At 37.7% G+C, this 19683-nt stretch overlaps 1 protein-coding gene and 1 long non-coding RNA gene across 2 annotated transcripts; one reads left to right on the top strand and one right to left on the bottom strand.

Annotated features, from left to right (window-relative positions):
• Positions 1-7989: 7989 nt before the first annotated feature.
• On the bottom strand, positions 7990-17272 carry LOC126920965 (brain-specific homeobox protein homolog). The gene is made up of 3 exons (XM_050732021.1): positions 16934-17272; positions 15690-15942; positions 7990-8372 (listed from the first exon to the last, which is right to left on the bottom strand). The coding sequence occupies exons 1-3, from the start codon at positions 17270-17272 to the stop codon at positions 8122-8124; spliced, it is 843 nt and encodes a 280-aa protein (XP_050587978.1). The 3' UTR covers positions 7990-8121.
• On the top strand, positions 9813-10274 carry LOC126920973 (uncharacterized). Its single transcript, XR_007712154.1, has 2 exons — positions 9813-9982; positions 10196-10274. It is a non-coding gene; the product is annotated as an uncharacterized LOC126920973 (long non-coding RNA).
• Positions 17273-19683: the final 2411 nt, after the last annotated feature.

Here is a 19683-nt window from a genome sequence, read left to right as displayed (position 1 = left end):
TTATAGTGTAGCAAATCGAATCAGAACGCCCCCGCAGGGTCGTCAACAATATTATTTGTTAGCGGAAGTGCCGTAGTAACTGGAGGTTGAAATGAGGCCAGATTGGCCAGGGTGATCAAGTTAAACGGCACGTGGACAGTAATGCTGTTCCCTGTACCACGAATATCCTCTCGTCGATCCTGATCCTTCCTCCGGCTCTCCAGATTTCAACAGATATTATGCTGTGGGTATTTTCATTCTTTTTTTCTCCTGTAAAGTTATTCTAGTTGGATAAATATTTGTTAAATACGGAGCTGTTAGAATTTTATTAATCAACTATTTAATTAAAAGAAAAGTGAAATATATCGTTTATTAGTTTAAAGGTAGAAAATTAATTGATTTATGCCAACAGATCTCGAGGTTCATGATTCCAAGGACATGGAATTTTCAATAGATTATGCAGAGATCGAGGACCAGAAAATACATGATCCCATAGTTGTAAAAATCGTCACAAGTTATCTGAAAGTCAAAGAATCTCGAGACGTATTCGTGTAACATACTTTGTAACACAATTTATATTCAAAAATGATCTTTACTTTTATACGCATATGAATCAACTTTATGCGTTTATATCAATTGAGACCAATTGGTTGTCGTATCATATGTTTGCCTTTAATATAGGCATTAAAATATTTAGACAAAAATATTGATCGGTAGCTGTAATTACGATTACAACTACTTTAGATCTCGAGAATGGTGATGCAACCAGGAAACAAGGAGCAGACAATGGTATAACGCTTGATCAGAAGTGAAATGTCAAGGTAAAGAGCAGTAAAGAGGCTCAAGCGTGTTCGATGAACAGCACGCAACCGTTAGCCTAACAAGCTGTCAAGACGTCGCCGCGTGTCAATCCAATGGTCTCTACGCACCCTTCGAATAAATCTACTGGGAGTCTGTTTCCACCCCCTTTCTCGACGCCGCACCAACCAGAACTGCTGTTGTCTCTCAACCACCGCTTGCAAACTTTTAGCCCTTTGAATGATTTAACTTCTTAGATTGCGTTCCTCTTGTATCCAGTCTTGCATATTCCTTATCTTTCAAAGGTAATATTTCTAGCAATGATATTTATGATATTATTTATATCATTCATTAACATATCGATGAATAGTGGTATATTATTTTATCTTTTTGTAGATAAATTAAGCTGGAGCAAGTCAATTATCGGTAGACTGTGGATTTTTACGCATTTAGATGAAATTTAATAGTGCAAAAATGTACGGAACGCGTACAATATGCAAAAATACATAGAATACCCAAAGTAGAGTATCGATTAAAAAACGTAAATTTGTATAAAAATCTAAGGTGTAATAACCGACAGAAAGCATACTATTTTGTCTCCTTCTTAATTTCAAAACTTTGCAATTTACTGCTTTGGGATCTCAATAAAATTATCAGCTACGAACGTGTTGGAATTCGATGTTTTATTGAATTATTATGGCTGTATTTAATCAGGGACATGTGATCGAATCATCTCTCAATAATACGGTCGCTTATAAACTCTTATTGATCCTGCATGGAAACTTTCATAGATCTTATCTACTAGCTAACATAATTTGATTTCCTCGAATTAGTACGTGCGTGTGGGGTGCCTTGTACGTACGATAATCTTCTCCCCTTTGATCTACCTATGACGTACTGTTTCAGATTATACACTTTGTAATCTGTAATATACTCAATCTAGCGTACGATGTAATGTAAATTTGTCGATCACATTTAGCGGTATAAAATCACTGGACTTTTTAGACTTCTCCTGTAATTTTTTAAGAATATTGTCGTATTCTTTATAAAAGCTATTTATGTGATGATTATTTCACGTAATATTGTAGATATTAAAATATTGTGAAACGAATACTATATCGTTTTGCATTGTTTGAAATGAAAATATAAATGAAACTGATTAATACATTTTCATAGAGAATATTAACGAGCGACACCGATTATTATTATTATTATTATTATTAGATAAAGATAAATGATCTTTACCTGATCTTAACGCCTCCATTGAACAATATAAGCACCTCTTATCTCTTCTTTCCGGTCTCCTGTAATTCTTTTAAAAATATTCCCTTTCATATGATGTACAAGTACTTTTTGAGATTTTTATAATAATAGATCAAGATCAGACACCCTGTATATGCTTTCTTAGAATCTAGGGAAAATTATAGACCGCTGTTACCAATGCAATTATCAGGTAGTCGACTTTTGGATGGCGCGCAACACGTTTTGTAATTCAGTTCGGCGAAATTGTGCGATTTTCTCATCAGCATCTCGACCGCGTGAAATCAGATTAGCGATAAACGAACTCGCTTCGTTACATCGTTACACGTTACGATATCAATTTGTAACATGGAAGACCCGTTACAGTATGAATAATAATAATCGAAGTTTAGAGCTTAGCACCTATCATTGGTAGAATATTTCAAAAACATTTTTGCGTGTTAAGTCTCAAACTTGTTAAAATGTTACGTTAAATCTGTTCGTTGGAAATTCTATTTTTCCAGGTAGAAAAATAAATTTCCGAACGAATAGGTATATAACGCAATAATTTACAGGTAATTAGAATACTAATCGCGTAGAACTCATTAAGAAATCATATTCAACAATACTAGGTACCGCGATATGTACATATTTCATTTTACAGACACATAAACGTCTCAATATTCTATAGATTATAGTTTTTCCAAAGTCACATCTTCATCTTCTCTAATCATTCAATAATTCCAAAACTCCTAGATATACAAATCCTTATGACGATAAAGTCTCCTCACTAAGTAAACTCTTCTCAGCTCTCAGTACCTAAGATATTAAGTACATATATACATCTGCAGGATAAAGTCATTCAGACATCATCCATCTCAAGCGTCAAGCAATGCATTATGTAGACTCGATGAGTTGGCTCTCAAATGAAACGTGGGCATTGATTTATTATTTCTAATAGAATCAATACGGTCATAAAAACAGCCAAGCGTGTCGATGAAAGATGTACAGATATCATACAACACCGATGATGTGCAAGAGTATTCCTCTTATTCCAGTGCTGTCTCATATGCTAACTTGTATTATATCACTAGCGAAAGCGATACGGATGTTGTAAAATTGGTTTCCGATTGAAATGTACAATTTTCAATAACCTCGGTCCATATAGGTATATATAATCTATAGGTATATTTGATTATTTTTTTACGTACTCATCAGTACATTAGTTCATAAAAAAATGCACCCACAGTACCCGTACTTTTGCTTTACTGTTGTATACTTCACTATATAATCCCCTCCGTTAAGTATAGCATCTCTACACAGTACACGTTAAGATTAACATTAAGGTTGACTTGATTATTATCCGTTTTAGATGAACAAGGAGCGACACACACTTGGAAAGAAAGAAAGACAAAGAAGAAGAGACCGTGAAAGACACAGCCAGGTAGCTGTCTATTCGAAGCCACCCTCGCGCTTTGCAGACTGCAGTATCCTGTGCTGCGCATATCGGTACCGAACCCCTATGACGGAAAATAATGAAAGTAATGGGAACCCGCCCACTGCATTTAGTCCGCGCAGCTACCAACCCCCATTCATCCCCTCGCTGCCTCTCTCGTCGTTCCTCTGCCCACCCTGTCCGCATCACCGGGGGTTCTCTGTACTTGCCGCCTTGTTCATTCTCATCCATCCTAGCCTTGCTCCATTGGCTATTGTACCTGCCATTTCATTGTCCTTTATTTCATTATTTTCGCCGCATTCCTGTCTCCCTTTTGCCTGGCAAGGGGTGCGAATTTTCCCCCTTTATTTACGGTGCTGTAATAACAGACGTCTTAACGGAATTTAAACGTCATAAATGGCCTGCCATGATCTCATTAGTTTACGAGATAGTTGCTTTCTCTTCCTACCTTTTCTCTTCTGCTTGTTGCCTGTGTGGTTCCGTTTTTCGGCGTACGACAAAGCTTATTCGAGAGCAAGCAATATCGCGAACCTGAGATCTGCCGTTTCGACATCAAAGAAAATATTTTGTAATATAGCTTATGCGTGCGCACGGTTCAATGTTGAATGCGAATGTTTAAGGTAGGCAAAGCCGAAAGAGTGCGTCGAAATGAAGTTGATGTTGGTACACGATATTGTGAAGATTTGGTCGTTGTTGAAGTTTATTTTAAGCTCTTAATCTGTTAGAATAATATTGGCGATAATCAGACTGCGAACATTTGTGATATGCAAAAATTTTGTTCAATCATTATATATACACATTGTGACAAGTATTTAGATATTTCACATACTTTTTGCGTATTATGGGTATAATATGTATTTTTGCACCTTTAAATTTTCCATAAAAGCAAAACAATCTGCAATCTAGTAGTAATCTTTATGGATGTGTTTACAGTATGTTCAGAAGAATTGCTACTTCATGTCCTCGGTAATATTTTAACGAATTGTTTACTAACTGTTTGTTACACCACATGCGTAAAATTCATTAACGGTTCTTTAATCTTTTCCAGACATTTTCTGTGATAGAACACGTGTCTTTATTCTTCATACCTTGAACGAGGGCGTATGTCAGGAGAAGGTGTGATGAAAGGTTTTGACGCTTGACCCTTGCGGAACGTGTCGATGAAGCGGCGAAGGAAAGGAATGAGAAATAACGTTATCGGTAAAAGTATTTTCTCTTACCTAATATTTCTCGCCGTACAAATATCATATTTGTAAGAGACACTCAAGATATATACTGATACGATATCAATGGTATTAGGCGACGTCTCCCCTTCTATATAACAATTTCATCCAAGAATTTTCTTCTTTTTTGATACAGATGCAATCACCCTACCTAAACATTTCTCGCCTCCGTTTCACATCTCTAAAATGCCACTTACCTATCGAATTCCAAGCAAGTATGCTGTAATTGTATCAAAGGAGCAAACTTTCTCCTCGAATTATCGACTTATTTAACCAACCAGCCTACGATACTGTGCAAAGGTCTTAGACGATCATTCAGAGCGACTAAACGAAGCTAAACGAAGAGAACCGACGGAGCAGAATAAAATTTCTAAAAAAAAAAAAAAAAAGAATTCATACAGCTAATAACAAAATTTCCAGAATCATAATCCACGAAAATATGTACCAAGAAGTAATCCAACATTCCCAAAAGAGCGATCTCCAGCAAAACACAGTCTTCCATCGTCCACATACAAACAATCAACGGAATATCGTTGCACAAGTGTTTTTTCCGTTACAAAACACCATGATCCATCGTAGATCCGTATTTGAGAATATGCAGCGTGATTTAGCCTAGGTAATATGATTATAGGTCTCTGTCTCTCTCGCATCCTCTGGTTCCTCCGTGTCTCTGCCTCTCTCACCTCTCTTCTCACCCCTCTGCTTGGCAATGTGTGTGCGTGCGCGTCTGTTGGACCGTCCTTTTCATCCACCCCCACGAATCTCCGGCGCCGCAAGGGGATGAGAACGCCGACACCTCCACCCTCTCTCTATACACGCTCCTGAATCCAGAGAGAGAGAGAGAGAGTGAGAGAGAGAGATAGAAAGAGAAAGAGAGTGAGAGAGTAACTCTGCTCGCTCTGGCTCTGATCCCTCGCAATTACTTCCCATTATCTGGGTATTAGGATTCACCCCAACTGGGAGCAGCACGACGTGTTCCGCAGACTCCGCCTATGCCTTCGTGCTCAGCCGGAAACGCTCCGGGACTGTCAGCTCGCGATATCCCCCTTTTCTTTCTTTCTAGACACGATCGCGACCTCTAACGTTCGGCAACAGGTAGCAAAAGACGGTCGTAGCAAAGTCCTTGTCCTTGGCATTTGTCCCTCGTCCATTTCGACATCGATCTCCTGGATCTGCTGGATTTATACGTCTGCCGCACAATGTTCGGACATTCTGGAAATTTATCTTTTCTTTTTATTTTTCATTACTTGTTCTCTCGCGGGATTTCGGTATTAAGCTTTCTAGGATAGATAATTTACGTATCTTCCGCGAAGGGATGTGATGTCTCGATCAGGTGGAAATTTTTTAGTCTTCCCTTTTTGGTTTTTTGTTCGTTGGTTTTCGAAGTTTGTAGTTTCGGAATCGCTGAGTTCAGTGGTCTGCGGATGAAGAATCTTTTTTCAGCTTCTGAAAATTTGCTGATCTCTTCTTTTTATTTTTCTTCTTTTTCTCCTCGTTTTGTTTGTTTTCTTCTTTTCATTATTTATGTGGAGGGTTTTGGCTCTGAGATTTCTAGGATCGGTGATTCATCGCACGTCGCTTCTACAGGGTGTTTAAGGTTCTGAAAATTTTTTAGTGATTTCTTCTTATCTTCTATTTCTTCGCTTTCGGCTGGTTTTTAGCTTTTGCTTTTAAACAGAACATCGTTAAAAAGGTTCAACCGAACGCGGCTTACGCGTCTAATTTTGTATAGGAGTTTTGTAAGGAAGCTCAGTCGGGGGATGAAACATGATTCACGGTTTAATTCACGGAATTAAGCCGAGATTAACTGCTTCTTTAGCTCGTGGAGTGCGTTAAGCCTCGAAAATGTTCCAAACGACGGGCAGAAAATGTCAGGCTGTCAATTAACGGAATGATAATGTTGCACGATAGGCGACCTCGTCGTTCATGACCCGCGACAACCTATAAATGTCAATTACGATACTTATCTGTCGTCTATAGGAACGCGGCAAATCTAATTTGAAAATTAGTCCGTCTATTTTTTAACTCTTCGCTTTACTTACGTTAAATAAAAAAATGTAGAACTGAAAAAGAAACTGCATGATTTTATGCGACGGTATTTCCTCTTCTTTCCTTCTCTCTTCTTCCAAATAAATAACGCTTATTTTAAATAGATAAAAGTTATTCGAATTGTAATATGTAACTCGAAGAAAATTTAGCCAAGGAGAAGGAAAAACAACGATATCCGAATCTCAACTTGAAATCTCGATGAATCTGTACAAACTTTTTCTATGTCTGATAATAAGTTATATTTGAATAAGAAAACCAGTTCGAGGAAAGAGAAGAAGTCGTATGTCGTACCACATTGATGTTTTAATTCCATTTTGAAAGGTCGATAAAATATAAAATCTTTTCTATATTTTTCTCTTCCTTCGTCCTTCTTTTCTTCATAAATAAATCACACTCGTTGAAATGACAACGCGTGATCGTAAAATGCGATCTTTCTGTCTTTAAACAGGTAACACTAATTCGAATCGTAACTAGAAAAAAGACTTCTAACTGGGGAAAGGGAGGAAGTGATATTATACATCGCGTTACATCATGACATTTTAATCCCAACTTGAATCACAAGCTAACTTTCTACTTCGCTATAAAAAGTGACTCGAAACAGACTAGCTTTATTATGGCATTTCGCTATAAAAAGTGTCGCGAGAGATCGACCAGACTCTAATCGCTAAAGAGTCATTTACAAGTCGTTTACACTTTCTACATCGTCTCGAGTCTTTCGATCATCTTATATTACACCATTTCATTGTACACTATTCCTTCAATCACAAATTCATTCTTAACACTGAAAGTGTCGTTCGTATTTCTTTCACGTTCTTTCACATTGTTCTATTAATCACTGGTTCAAAATGAAGGCTCCCTTCTAACGATCTTGTTCTATAAGCGAGACAGTATTACTTTTATCATCCATCGTCAGATGTAGGTGGTTTAGAATCGTCAAATCTTCGTCACTTCGATTTATCCTCTTTTACATTATATTCCTTAACATGATTCTTCTCGTAACCGCGACTCGTTCCTTAAATGAAAATATTCAAACTGTCTAAATCAATCTGTGAAAACGTTTCGCTCAGATAAATAAAATTTCACAATTAATGGAAAATGTCGCTGAGGAAATTCTTTGGAAATCGCATTGCGGATCTTCTTATTTCCTGAAGGATTTCCTAACAGTTGTTTAAACCGATTGACTGCACTTGAGAGAAACGATTCGAGCGTTTAGAAAAATCCACGCGATTTCTCTCGGTCCTCCCTTCTCAAATCTTCCTTCAATTTCTCAGACCGATCACTCGGTTTCTCGTTCTTGAATGCAATGTCTGCATTTACTAGCTCAGATTAAACGTTCTCCCGTGTGAAAGAGCAATATCAACCCTGTACTGTTTCGTTTCAGCGATGTTGGCGTTGAATAGCTTGTCCGTGTTGGGGTTGATGAGACAAGCTAACCGAATGACGATACGTGATCTGATGAAAACTCGTCGGTGAACCGGCACGCCTAGAGACGTGAATATTGCCTGTTCGCGTTGGCGATGGCGTCTCGTCACCTAGAACGTCGATTTCATCGTCGTCGGAGTCTACCGGCGCGTCACTGCTCGCCCGTGATTCTCGCCCGCCGCTCAGAGAGAAATCCACCGGTCGTTCTGCAAACAATTTCATCGCAAAAAGCTCGTTATTTATTTCTGCAGGAAGTTTGTGGGATTTTTTAACGAGTTTTTGTGTGATTATCTTGTGTCATATGATTATGTGTCTGTATTTCTATATTTTTATGTCGATGGATCCCTAAGTCTCTGTATTGTATATTTATTTCTCCATCTATACATTATAGTTTTTGGATACGATTCATTATCTTAAATCTAAATTAGTGTTACACCACAAACGTAAAATTTGGGACCTAGTTTCTATAAGTTTCTATATCTCTATATTTTTATGTCGATGGATCCCTAAGTCTCTATATTGTATATTTATTTCTCCATCTATACATTATAGTTTTTGGATACGATTCATTATCTTAAATCTAAATTAGTGTTACACCACAAACGTAAAATTTGGGACCTAGTTTCTATAAGTTTCTATATCTCTATATTTTTATGTCGATGGATCCCTAAGTCTCTGTATTGTATATTTATTTCTCCATCCATACATTGTAGTTTTTGGATACGATTCATTATCTTAAATCTAAATTAGTGTTACACCACAAACGTAAAATTTGGGACCTAGTTTCTATAAGTTTCTATATCTCTATATTTTTATGTCGATGGATCCCTAAGTCTCTGTATTGTATATTTACTTCTCCATCCATACATTGTAGTTTTTGGATACGATTCATTATCTTAAATCTAAATTAGTGTTACACCACAAACGTAAAATTTGGGACCTAGTTTCTATAAGTTTCTATATCTCTATATTTTTATGTCGATGGATCCCTAAGTCTCTATATTGTATATTTACTTCTCTATATTGTATATTAAATCTCTATATTGTATATTTACTTCTCTATCCATACGTTGTAGATTTTGGATAGATCCAGTAACCTAAATCTAAGTTAGTGTTACACCATAAACATAAAACTTAGGACCTACAGCCTCTAGTCTCTATAAGTTTCTATATTTCTATATTTTTATGCTTATGGATTCCTAGAAGTATCTGCAGGCTAAGTCTGCATATTTTTATATTTGTAAGTCTATAGATCCTTAGGTCTGTATTTCTAGATCTACAGATACCTGGATCTCCAGACTTCTATATATATATATTTTTAGCCCTACAGATTTTTAAGATTCTGTGGTTCAGTATTCCTATATTTATAGATCTGTAAATTTATAGGTCTCAATGGCTCTAAATTTCAATATGGATCTTCTAAGTCTGTAGATCCCTGGATCTATGTATTTTTATATTTTTATATTCCTAGGTTTGTAGATCTCCGTATTTCTACATGTCTAGGTATCAAGATCTCTATACTCCGCTTCTTCTGTATTTTTGTGTCTTTTTGTTACTACATCCCTCCACTTCTATATATTTCCTGTACAAATTAGAAGGCGTTTAGTAGATTTGTAGATTTTTAGTAGATTTAGCGATTAGTAGAAGGCGTTAATCCAAATTCATGTTCGTTCTGCCTGAAGAAAACAATAGTAGCACGAAGACTATTAGTTGAAGAAATAAGCATAATAATCGAAGTTTACTACATTAACGAGTGGTTAACGTATTGACGGGAAACAGTGTAAACACAGTTCAGAACAAGAGGAATTTGACCACGGTAAGGCAGGATATTCGCTGCGAGTTCTACATCGAAATTATAGATATGTATTCGTCTGGTAGAATTTACTAGTTCTACAAACAGAATCGACAACTTTAAATTAAATTTCTCATTGAAATCGCTAAACGCCTATAAAATCATGAATTTCAAGCCGAATTTCATATAGGAATTCCACGTCTCCTTATCTCAAAGAAGCATTCTCATTAATTTCAGATCTCCGAATACGCAAGGCTTTTCGTCATCTTCCAATTTCTTTACCTCAAAAGAAAAAAAGAAGAAAAAAGGAAGAAAATATACGAATCCCGTGCCATTAATTCCCACGATTCGAAGCTAATCAAACGTACCATCAGACGTTATACGAAACCCTAACGAAACCGAAAGGAAGCGTAACCGACAGAGAAAATGCCTCTAAAAAGCTACCTCCTCGGTTCTTATCTCAGTGGTCAGAAAATCGACTGATCAAATTGGGTCAGATATGTGCCGGTACACAACTATAAGGTCCTCGACAGCAGCCCTCGGCCGTGGGCAATCGTGAATGTAGGTCTGGCCAAGCACTTAGCCGATAATTGACTAATTTTCTCGAAGACCGAATCGAGAAGACAAGAGGTAAGAACAAGGTTCGTAAGACGTTCAGTCGGGAGCAACGGAGAAACATGCGATAAGAAAGTGATAGATAGATAGAGATAGATAGATAGATAGATAGACAGAGAGAGAGAGAGAGAAATTGGTGGTGGGGTGTCGTAACTCTGCAGTGGGTTCCTTAGACGGTATCCGTTGGAGTCTCTCGAGGACAAGGCGGTCTCATCTTCTACGTGCTTTCCACCCCTTACAACCCCCTTCTTCTTGGCTACCAAGGAGACGTCTACTAACTTCGTTAGCCCTTCCTACCGAACGAAGCCATCTTGGCTACCGAGACGAGCAACTTGCCGAAGGTTATGAGTAGATGCGGTGTAAGTCGCAACGGGGTCGGGGGTGAGTTCGAATCGTGCACCCCCGGTTCAGAAGCGATCGTTTCGTGAAGATACAACGTTGTTGGAAAAATATACCGCCTTATGGTGTTTAATACCATATAGATATATCATACATTTTCTATTTTATTGTTTAATATAACGTTTTATGTAAGATATAATACATTGATATTGTATATGTATATACGTATGTGTAATATACAGTGACGGAGGGAGGAAGGGAAAGTTTATAAAATAAGAAGTATAGAAAGATGCCATGATTGTAGAAAATGAAGTTACATTTAATAAGAGCAGCGAAGAAGTATAATATACGCGACAGAATAGATGATCGTTATCGACATCGAGAGTTACTAAAATCCATATCAATTTTAAACATTCTTTTATCAAGCACTGTATGTTACATTATATGTAATGTTGGCATTACGAGGAATTGAATATTTACTGCGTTATATTTTTGCAATTGTCTCGTTATATTGTATTTAACTACAGTATAATTGCGTATTAATATATTAGGTTGTCCGAGAAGTTTCTATCGCTTTATGTGGAAATAATAAATGTACAACACTTGTGTTTTATATTATTTTATTAAATTATGTATGACCCATTTTGTTCTATTTTCATTATCATGATCATACATAATTCAATAATGTGGAAATAATAGATGCACAACACTTTTGTTTTATATTATTTTATTAAATTATGTATGACCCATTTTGTTCTATTTCCATTATCATGATCATACATAATTCAATAAAATAATATAAAACAACAAATTTTGTGTATCTGTTATTTCCTCATGAAACAAAAGAAACTTTACGGACAAGCTAATATATATGAAAATTCTAGAACCCAGAAAATTGTACAAATTTTGGAATGTATATTTTCTTATGTATTTTTAATCGTACGCTGTGTCGTTTTCTCAGCGAAAGTTTGATAAACAAGACAGTTGGTTAGAATGGCGTATTAAGAATAGCATTAGGATTAATTTTATATCTTTTTAAAATAATTTAGAAGGAAGGTTCCTCCGAAGAAGGAGTAAGCGGAATAAAGCAGTATTTTCGTTCGCGAACGTGAACGTTACAGCTTTAAATCAATTCACGCGAGCAATCCGATTTAATTATTCCCAGATCACGGCATTTACTACATTATAACAGCGTCGATCGTGCACCATTGTGCGTGCACAAAGCGGTACAGTTATCGGGAATTATTGCTCGATCTATTTGCACGACGCTGTTGTTTCGTCTTCTACGTTGTTTACGGTGTTGTAATTCACGTGATAAATACTTACGCGATACAGAGAGCTTTGCATGTAAATGAATTCTTTTTTAATCAACAAATCAGGATCGAAATTATGAAGTGAAACAAAAAATATTGCTACTCTGTCGCTTACTCTATAAATCTCTACATGTTCATTTATATTTCAACTTGTCGTAACTATAATTTAAAATTAAAAACGATAGCCTGTATCATGTACGACATCATTACAACATCATCGTTGCGATAACTAGTAGGAAATACGTATCGACATTTAGTCGTTTACTGCGATGTAACAATTTTTGATTGTGAAATGCCAACAGACAGCGCCTGATAAACAAAGATACTTAGATTAAATTAGTAACAACGAATGAAAGTACTTCTTTTATAACTAATCGAAGACAATTCGATTTAACAGCAATGCTATCCTACCGGTTTCAAAATTTAATTTAAAATTGTACATTCATTGTTATTTCTTTCGTTCGTTTAACTTTATGTAAATTCTTGTGTTATCTGATTAATTCAGTTAATGTAAGAATTTATTACATAATGTTAGACGAGCGAAAGAGATGACAATGAAAGTACTATCTTAAATGAAACGTTGAAACCGGTCATTTGACCGGGCCTGATAGGATTAGTGTTAATCCTTAAATATCATTTATCTGCGAGAATTTGTTTCAATATTTAGAAACTTAGAAACGCGTATATTGCTCTATTAAAGATCGCTCGGACGATCAATATTATTGTCAATATTTAAGGTTCTCAACGTTATCGCATCTAAGAGATCCTCCAGACGATCGATATATACCGTCAATACGATGCTGAGAATCTTAAATATCGACAATAATATTGATCGTCTGAACGCTCTTCTGTGTACAGTTTTCTCGGACGAAAAATTGTGTCATCCTCCTCTGACAATTTTCCTTCCAGTCTCTCTCTCTCATTGCATCTTTGTTATTCGCATTTTCTTCATAAAAGAATACGCAAACAATATAATCGAGCGAACGAAAGTCCGTTGAAGCGGAATTTAGACTAAGGATAACAGAGGGCTAAACCGGAGGATAGGAATTGTGGGAAATTGTACGGCAAAAAGCGGTCATTATCCATGCAACGGTAGTTAATCATTATAGTTACTGCGACCTCGGTTATGGTCTGGTTAGTTAACTAAAGTTGCGTAATTTATTGCCAGCCGAATTTTGGTTGCATTATATGGTCCATTAGCATGATAACAGGGAACTATTTGACGTACACGGAAATTCCGACGCGCTGCCCGCGCTCGAATGCAAATTGATAATCACAATTACGAAGTTTATACTAATAATGATTTAATTGCGATACACAAGCCACCATCTACTTTCAGCCACGATTATTACTTTTCTGCTGGCTACGACGAGCACCAATTACTGCGCGCGAAATCGTTAACAATTCTCTATCTGTCCGCCAACTACACTGCGTTTCTTTAGCTTTTTCTTCACCTTTTTTCCTCGTCTCCTCTTTCCTATCTCTTCGGTAAATATTTTGCGTGAATCCGAATTTAGCGTACAATAATACGATTACTGTAATTATCAGGTTGCGAATATTTGTAGAAATTCAGGTTTTTAAAAGAGTAGGACAGAAGCAGTGATTTGCTTCTTCCGATATATAAATACCATAACGACGAGTATTGATACTTTCAATATATATTCTTGCGTATTACGCGCATTGCACGCTTCTTTTTTCTTGCAGCTTCCCATGAATGAACAGAAATCCGAAGACTGGTAATCGTTTAGTTGATATCGAGATCAGGAGAATGATAGAAGCGTTTTCCGAAGAAGAAGATGGGACCTAATGTCTGGTTATCGTTGATCAATAATCGATCTAACATCACGAGGCATGTTCCGAGGAAGATGAGCTTTTAGATTACGCAATTAGAATACGAGAATTCGCTTGAAACAGCAGCAATATGAACGTGATTCAGAATCACGACGAATAAATTCGTTATTTCTGACGAAGAGAACGATAGCGAGAAGGACATCTTTAAAAATCCTTAGGATTTCCTTTTTCTTCGCGTGCGTGAAATTATATCAGAAAACAGGATTCGATAACGCAAACTGACCGAAAGAAAAAAAGAAAGAATGTTGCGAACGAAACATCGCGTTAACAAAACTTTCATCATCTCGATACGTTTCCGACGTTTTTAAACTTTTAAGAGCGATATTGAATATCGCGGACTTGTTCCGAGTTTTTGCGGAGTATCTTTCTTTTTTTTTTTCCTGCCGACGCAGAATTCCAAATATGATTTATGAGCAATTGATTATGTAGGACACATCGTGTTGTTAATCCGAGCTAATTGATGCGAAGCAACGCGAGCGGTCGCGTGTTTATGGAAAAGTCGATACATGTGTTTAGCGGTAATTACGCATTGTTAGGCGGATACGAAACTGCACGGGGGTTCCAGCAATTGCAATTAAACGCTTGCATTAGCTACGCGATGCGTGAAAATTTTAAGCGTCATCGAGTTTATAATAGGACGCTAACTTTCCATTTTATCAGCTATAACTTTCCCCTGAAGTCGTGATCGCCCGTTTCGCCTGTCTGATCACCTGTCCTCAAAGTCTTTTTACCTTTCCAATTTGTTACCCGTATTTATTTTAATAATAAAACCCGTAATAATTTTATTACGAAAACAAAATCTTGCGCTCGCTTTAAGAAAAGTCGAACGTATTTTTCAATTCGTTGTTCAGAGGGCAAGACGTTGGAACTTTCACGGGTTCAAATAAAACTTTAGATAGAGACTCGATGTTCAAACGCATAAGTAGCAAGTCGCTGACGAGTAGAATACATACACGGTGCTTTGAATTAGATTTTACAAGACGATATTGCTGACACAAAAATTTTAAGAATTGTATGGACAATTATAAACTGATTTCGTAAAGATATTACGTAGATGATGATTCATATACGTCGCCAATAGCGAAAATCATGATCTATGATTCATATTTCATTTCATAAGAGTTCTTTTCGCCAACGTTGAAATGATTCTTGCACGAATCGCTTTAAAAATTAACTTACAAACAAATTGTACGTTAGACAAGATATATACTAGTTACTGGTTAATCATTTCTAGCGCGAGTGTAAGATCGTATATTAGACCAGACATATGATATAATGATTGTGATAAACTCTCGTAACTGTTAATCGTTCCTAGTGTCAATAATTCCATTTTTTCTTCGTATAAAAACGCGGAGAAACATAGATATTTTCGTTCAATTTCAGCTGATACCATTACGGTCTCAAAAGCTGCCAATCCTCCGCGAAATTGTCAGGCGAGAGACACATAATTACGAGAAAGTTAAACCCTTGAAAAGAATGTGTGCACGTTAGCTGTTTTATTTGTAACGAGTCTGTTAACGAGCCTGAATCTGCAAGAATCTTTTCTAGATTCTGTTGTAAACGAAGTCTAGCTTTCCTTATTATCAGGATGAAAGAATATGAGATTTGCTTACCGGCAGGCGATGTAACGGAAACGGATTGACCGGTGCATTGCTGATTAGAATTCTGGTTACCATTGCTTCCAGCGCTGGTGTTCAATTTCCTCAATTGTTTCTTGTGCTTCATCCGGCGATTTTGAAACCACGTTTTCACTTGGGTCTCCGAGAGATGAAGAGCCGCCGCGAGCTCTACCCTCTCCGGTGTACTCAGGTACCTCTGCACCTCGAATCTAGCTTCCAAACCCGCTAATTGTTGATCGCTGAACACCTAAATACGACACAAACGATTTCTTGCAAGACTGTACGAACTTTTACTTATGTCGACGATAGCGTTTTTAGTAATTTTGTTTTGCCTGATAAAATTACTTGCACGATTGATCGATATTGTTTCGACGATTAAATTATTTTCATTGACATTTCCATGAACGTTGCTAACCGTTTTCATTTAATCTTGTCATAACAAATTCATATAGAATTTCGTTAGTAGCATACTAGTAGGAAACTGAAGGTAGAACATTGCAGCTGTGAAAACGAGCAAAGATAGAATTTAGGTGGTCGGACAATGGAATTTTCTTAGCGTAACGAACCACTTCAAACAAGCCTACACTTGTTACTAAATAGTTTTGGTTTCTCTATTGGGTAAATTAGCAGGAAACGTTAATAACAAAAGTTAGAGCGACAATGTAAAAATTAAAGAGAGGATACAGCTGCGCAATTTACTATGAAAGATCTTGGCTCAACATAAGAAACATACACAGAATGCTTCAAACCCTTGCTTTGCCATTTTCTTAGTAGCTATTTAAATGAAGTTAATTTAAGATGTAATTATCCACTGTTGTAACACCATGTCAGATGCAAAATGTCATAAAATTTAATGTAGTTAAATTAGTTTAATCTAAATTTCTAATAGTTGAAATCACAAAATTTGAAAGTAAGCATCGTCGCTGAATTGAAACTACGATCCGCGTTACGAGTATGATTCGATACTTTAACATTAGAATTGCCAATTATAATGAAAGCACTACGACGAAAATAAATCTATAATCATAATCATTCTGATTTCAATGAGATCAATATCGATTTCGTGAAAAGCGCATTCGTACGTTTTCAATAATTAAAAGAAAATGAAGGAATTAAAAAGCAAATCTCTATAGCCGTAACGTTTCGATATTTTTATCTTCGTATCGAGACAAGTGAATCATGCAAACGACCACCAGTGGAAGAGGCAAAAGATAAGGGTTACAAGTGGTTTCACTCACTGTTCGTGCCTTTCGTCGACGGCAGTGCTTCAAGGCCGCAAGTTCAGTAACTCCCGGTACCACGCCAACCCCCATCGCCGTGTTACCAAAAAGTGGTCCCAGGAAGAAGGTTGCCGTAGGCGGTGCAGAAGGATAACCAGGTAATAAACTGGCGAATTGCTGGTATTGCTGATGTTGTACTCCGTGACTGGACGTCAGGTGTTGATGATGAAGTTGATGATGAGAATGCGGTGGAGCGGTTCCACGACTCAGGATATCTTCTATCAAAAACGATGTTCTGCTCGCGGAAGTTCCATTCTGACCTGGCTGGGCCTGTTGTTGCTGACAAGTGGACTGCATTTTTACCAAAATGAGCAACTTTCCAGCTATCGAACTTCGATTATTTGTATTAAAAGTTGCTTCTTTGTTACATAGTTGGCGAAGTTTTCTTTAAAAAGTTTGATATATCAATCATGTAAGTTTAATACCGTTAAGCTTGATTTCATTCGTTTAAATTTTTTACTCTAACTAAGTGTTTTTATTTTTTTCTCACTTTGTTAGTTTGCTTTCATCGCTTCGACGATCGATCAGTGGCAATTCAACGTTGAAGATCTTGACCATTCGAAAAGCCCTGGTATCTTCTTTTATCTCATTTTAGAAATCCGCATAGAAACATTCCATTCGCCGGTGTAAGTGCCCTTAATTACTCTACGTCTTACAACTGCACAATAACATGCCATTTATCAGATGACCGACATAAACGTCTTCAATAACTCTACACTCTATATCTCGCAGAAGTCCAGGCGACATTGTAACCAACTCATCGACCAATTACTTCTCAACATCCAGTTCAATCCGCAGTACATATCAACATCTATCTGACAACAGATATAAACGTCTTCGATTACCCTACGGCTGCACACTCTGTACTCTTCTTCCTAAATGCAGTCTTGCAATCAACGTCAGCAGACAATTAGTCCAGTTCAATCCATGGTAAATATTCCAACGATCACCGCCATCGAACCGATGCCTGCCCAAAGTTCACCAAAAATCCTGATCATCACGTTCACCAAGCACTAAGCTGCAGAAACTGGTTTCAGAGGCTGGAAACTTCCCAAAAAATGGACACGTACACTGTCCCGGTTAGCGTGCTGGGTTCACCAAACGTGTTCGATCTCGCACAAACTGCACTACTGCACTAAAGAAACTAGAGAAACAAAAATATACAGACAATCCACTGTGGTAGGCGAGAATCGTTTTGGCGCGTTGCACGGACGGCTTGCAGCGGAAAATTCTAATTAAATTGAAAAGGGAATCGAAGGCAAGCAGCTGTAGGAAGGAAGAACTCGCGGATCGTGGCGGCGTCGCGTCGTTCTTCGTCGACGTTTAGGGAGTATCGGTGCGCGATTCAAGGCGATTCAACCCCCCGCGCGCGCGATCATCTCCACCCTCAGCCGCTCTAACTGGTCAAGAAAAGTAAAGCTTGGGAAGCGGATATCGCGGGGCTCGAGTCACGTTGTTATTGGCCGGCGTCGCGACGCCACTCGCCCTCACGGTTGGCCCCGTGGCGAACGCGGGGCGGTACCATCGGCGCCGTTACCATGGACACGATGCTGTTTCGTCATAGGATTTCCTAGCCACCGACGCGGTTCTCTCTCACCCTTGTGTTCGCCGGAGCAACCCCCTCGGTGCCGGATCGGAAAGAGAAAGGGAGGAGGAAACCGTGGAGGTGGAGGTGGAGGAACGAGATGTTCTGTATTCGTGGTTCCCCATGTCGTCGTTGTGCATTCACATCCACTCCACGATAACGGTGTTCACGCGTGTACCTTTGAGGTAGCTTTTCCTACCGCTTAAATTGTATTTCTTTCGCCTTTATCTTTTTCTTTCCTTTACTTTTTTTCGCTGGTTTTTATTGCTCTTTTTTTTCAAGCATTCCCTCCGAGGATCCGCCGATCGTCCTTTGTTCCGAAGATGACTGCTGGAGAATTTCAGATGAATTTTAAGGTATTTCTTTACGTTGCAGAGGTTCGATCGTTTATTTTTTACGCTATTGATCATATTTGTTTTTCCTCTCGGGATGAAATTTTGTTTTTCGCGGAATCTATGGTCGTATATGAAAGGAACGTGAAGAAATGTTGTATTTCCAGTTCTTCTGCTATATCAAAGTAGTATTTTGTTAGCGATGTTATAAATTAGAAGAGCGAAGGTAATGTGACGATATAGTAGCTTGATATTCTTGTTCACGAAGAACTAATAAAACCTTCTTTGAAGAAGGCGATGCATTTCGTTTGTCTATTGTTGTCCGCATTTCATCACGTTCTTTCTCTCTCTCTTTTTCTCTCTTTCTCTCTGTCTGTTTTTTTATCTCTTCTCCTTTTTTACTTCTTTCTCATAAGTATTGATCCTCCGTCTGCGTTGAAGTATATAAAAGCTTTTCGCAAGTCAATACATCTGTATCGAATCTTGAAAGGATGGAGAATGCGGATCAGGAGGAGCAGGCGGATCAAAATTAGATTTACTCGTTGGACGATGTGTACACGACGCAGGATGTAGATACTTACGATGTAGCTCCAAAATAGATAGGTGTTCGTGTATATCTGTGTGTATGATCCTCTGTAGCTTAGCGTAGGCTCTCGATCAATGGAATTATTATGGCATCACGTCGTAGATGCTAACGCAATTTTTACGACGAGACGTTCTATGCAACCGCTAATTGCACCTACTGAGAAGATCTCATAGTGTTTAACGAATTCTCAATCTGCGTCCCTCTC

The sequence above is a fragment of the Bombus affinis genome, chromosome 10, assembly GCF_024516045.1.
Source record: "Bombus affinis isolate iyBomAffi1 chromosome 10, iyBomAffi1.2, whole genome shotgun sequence".
Taxonomy (NCBI): domain Eukaryota; kingdom Metazoa; phylum Arthropoda; class Insecta; order Hymenoptera; family Apidae; genus Bombus; species Bombus affinis.
This window is presented reverse-complemented; position numbering and strand designations above follow the sequence as displayed.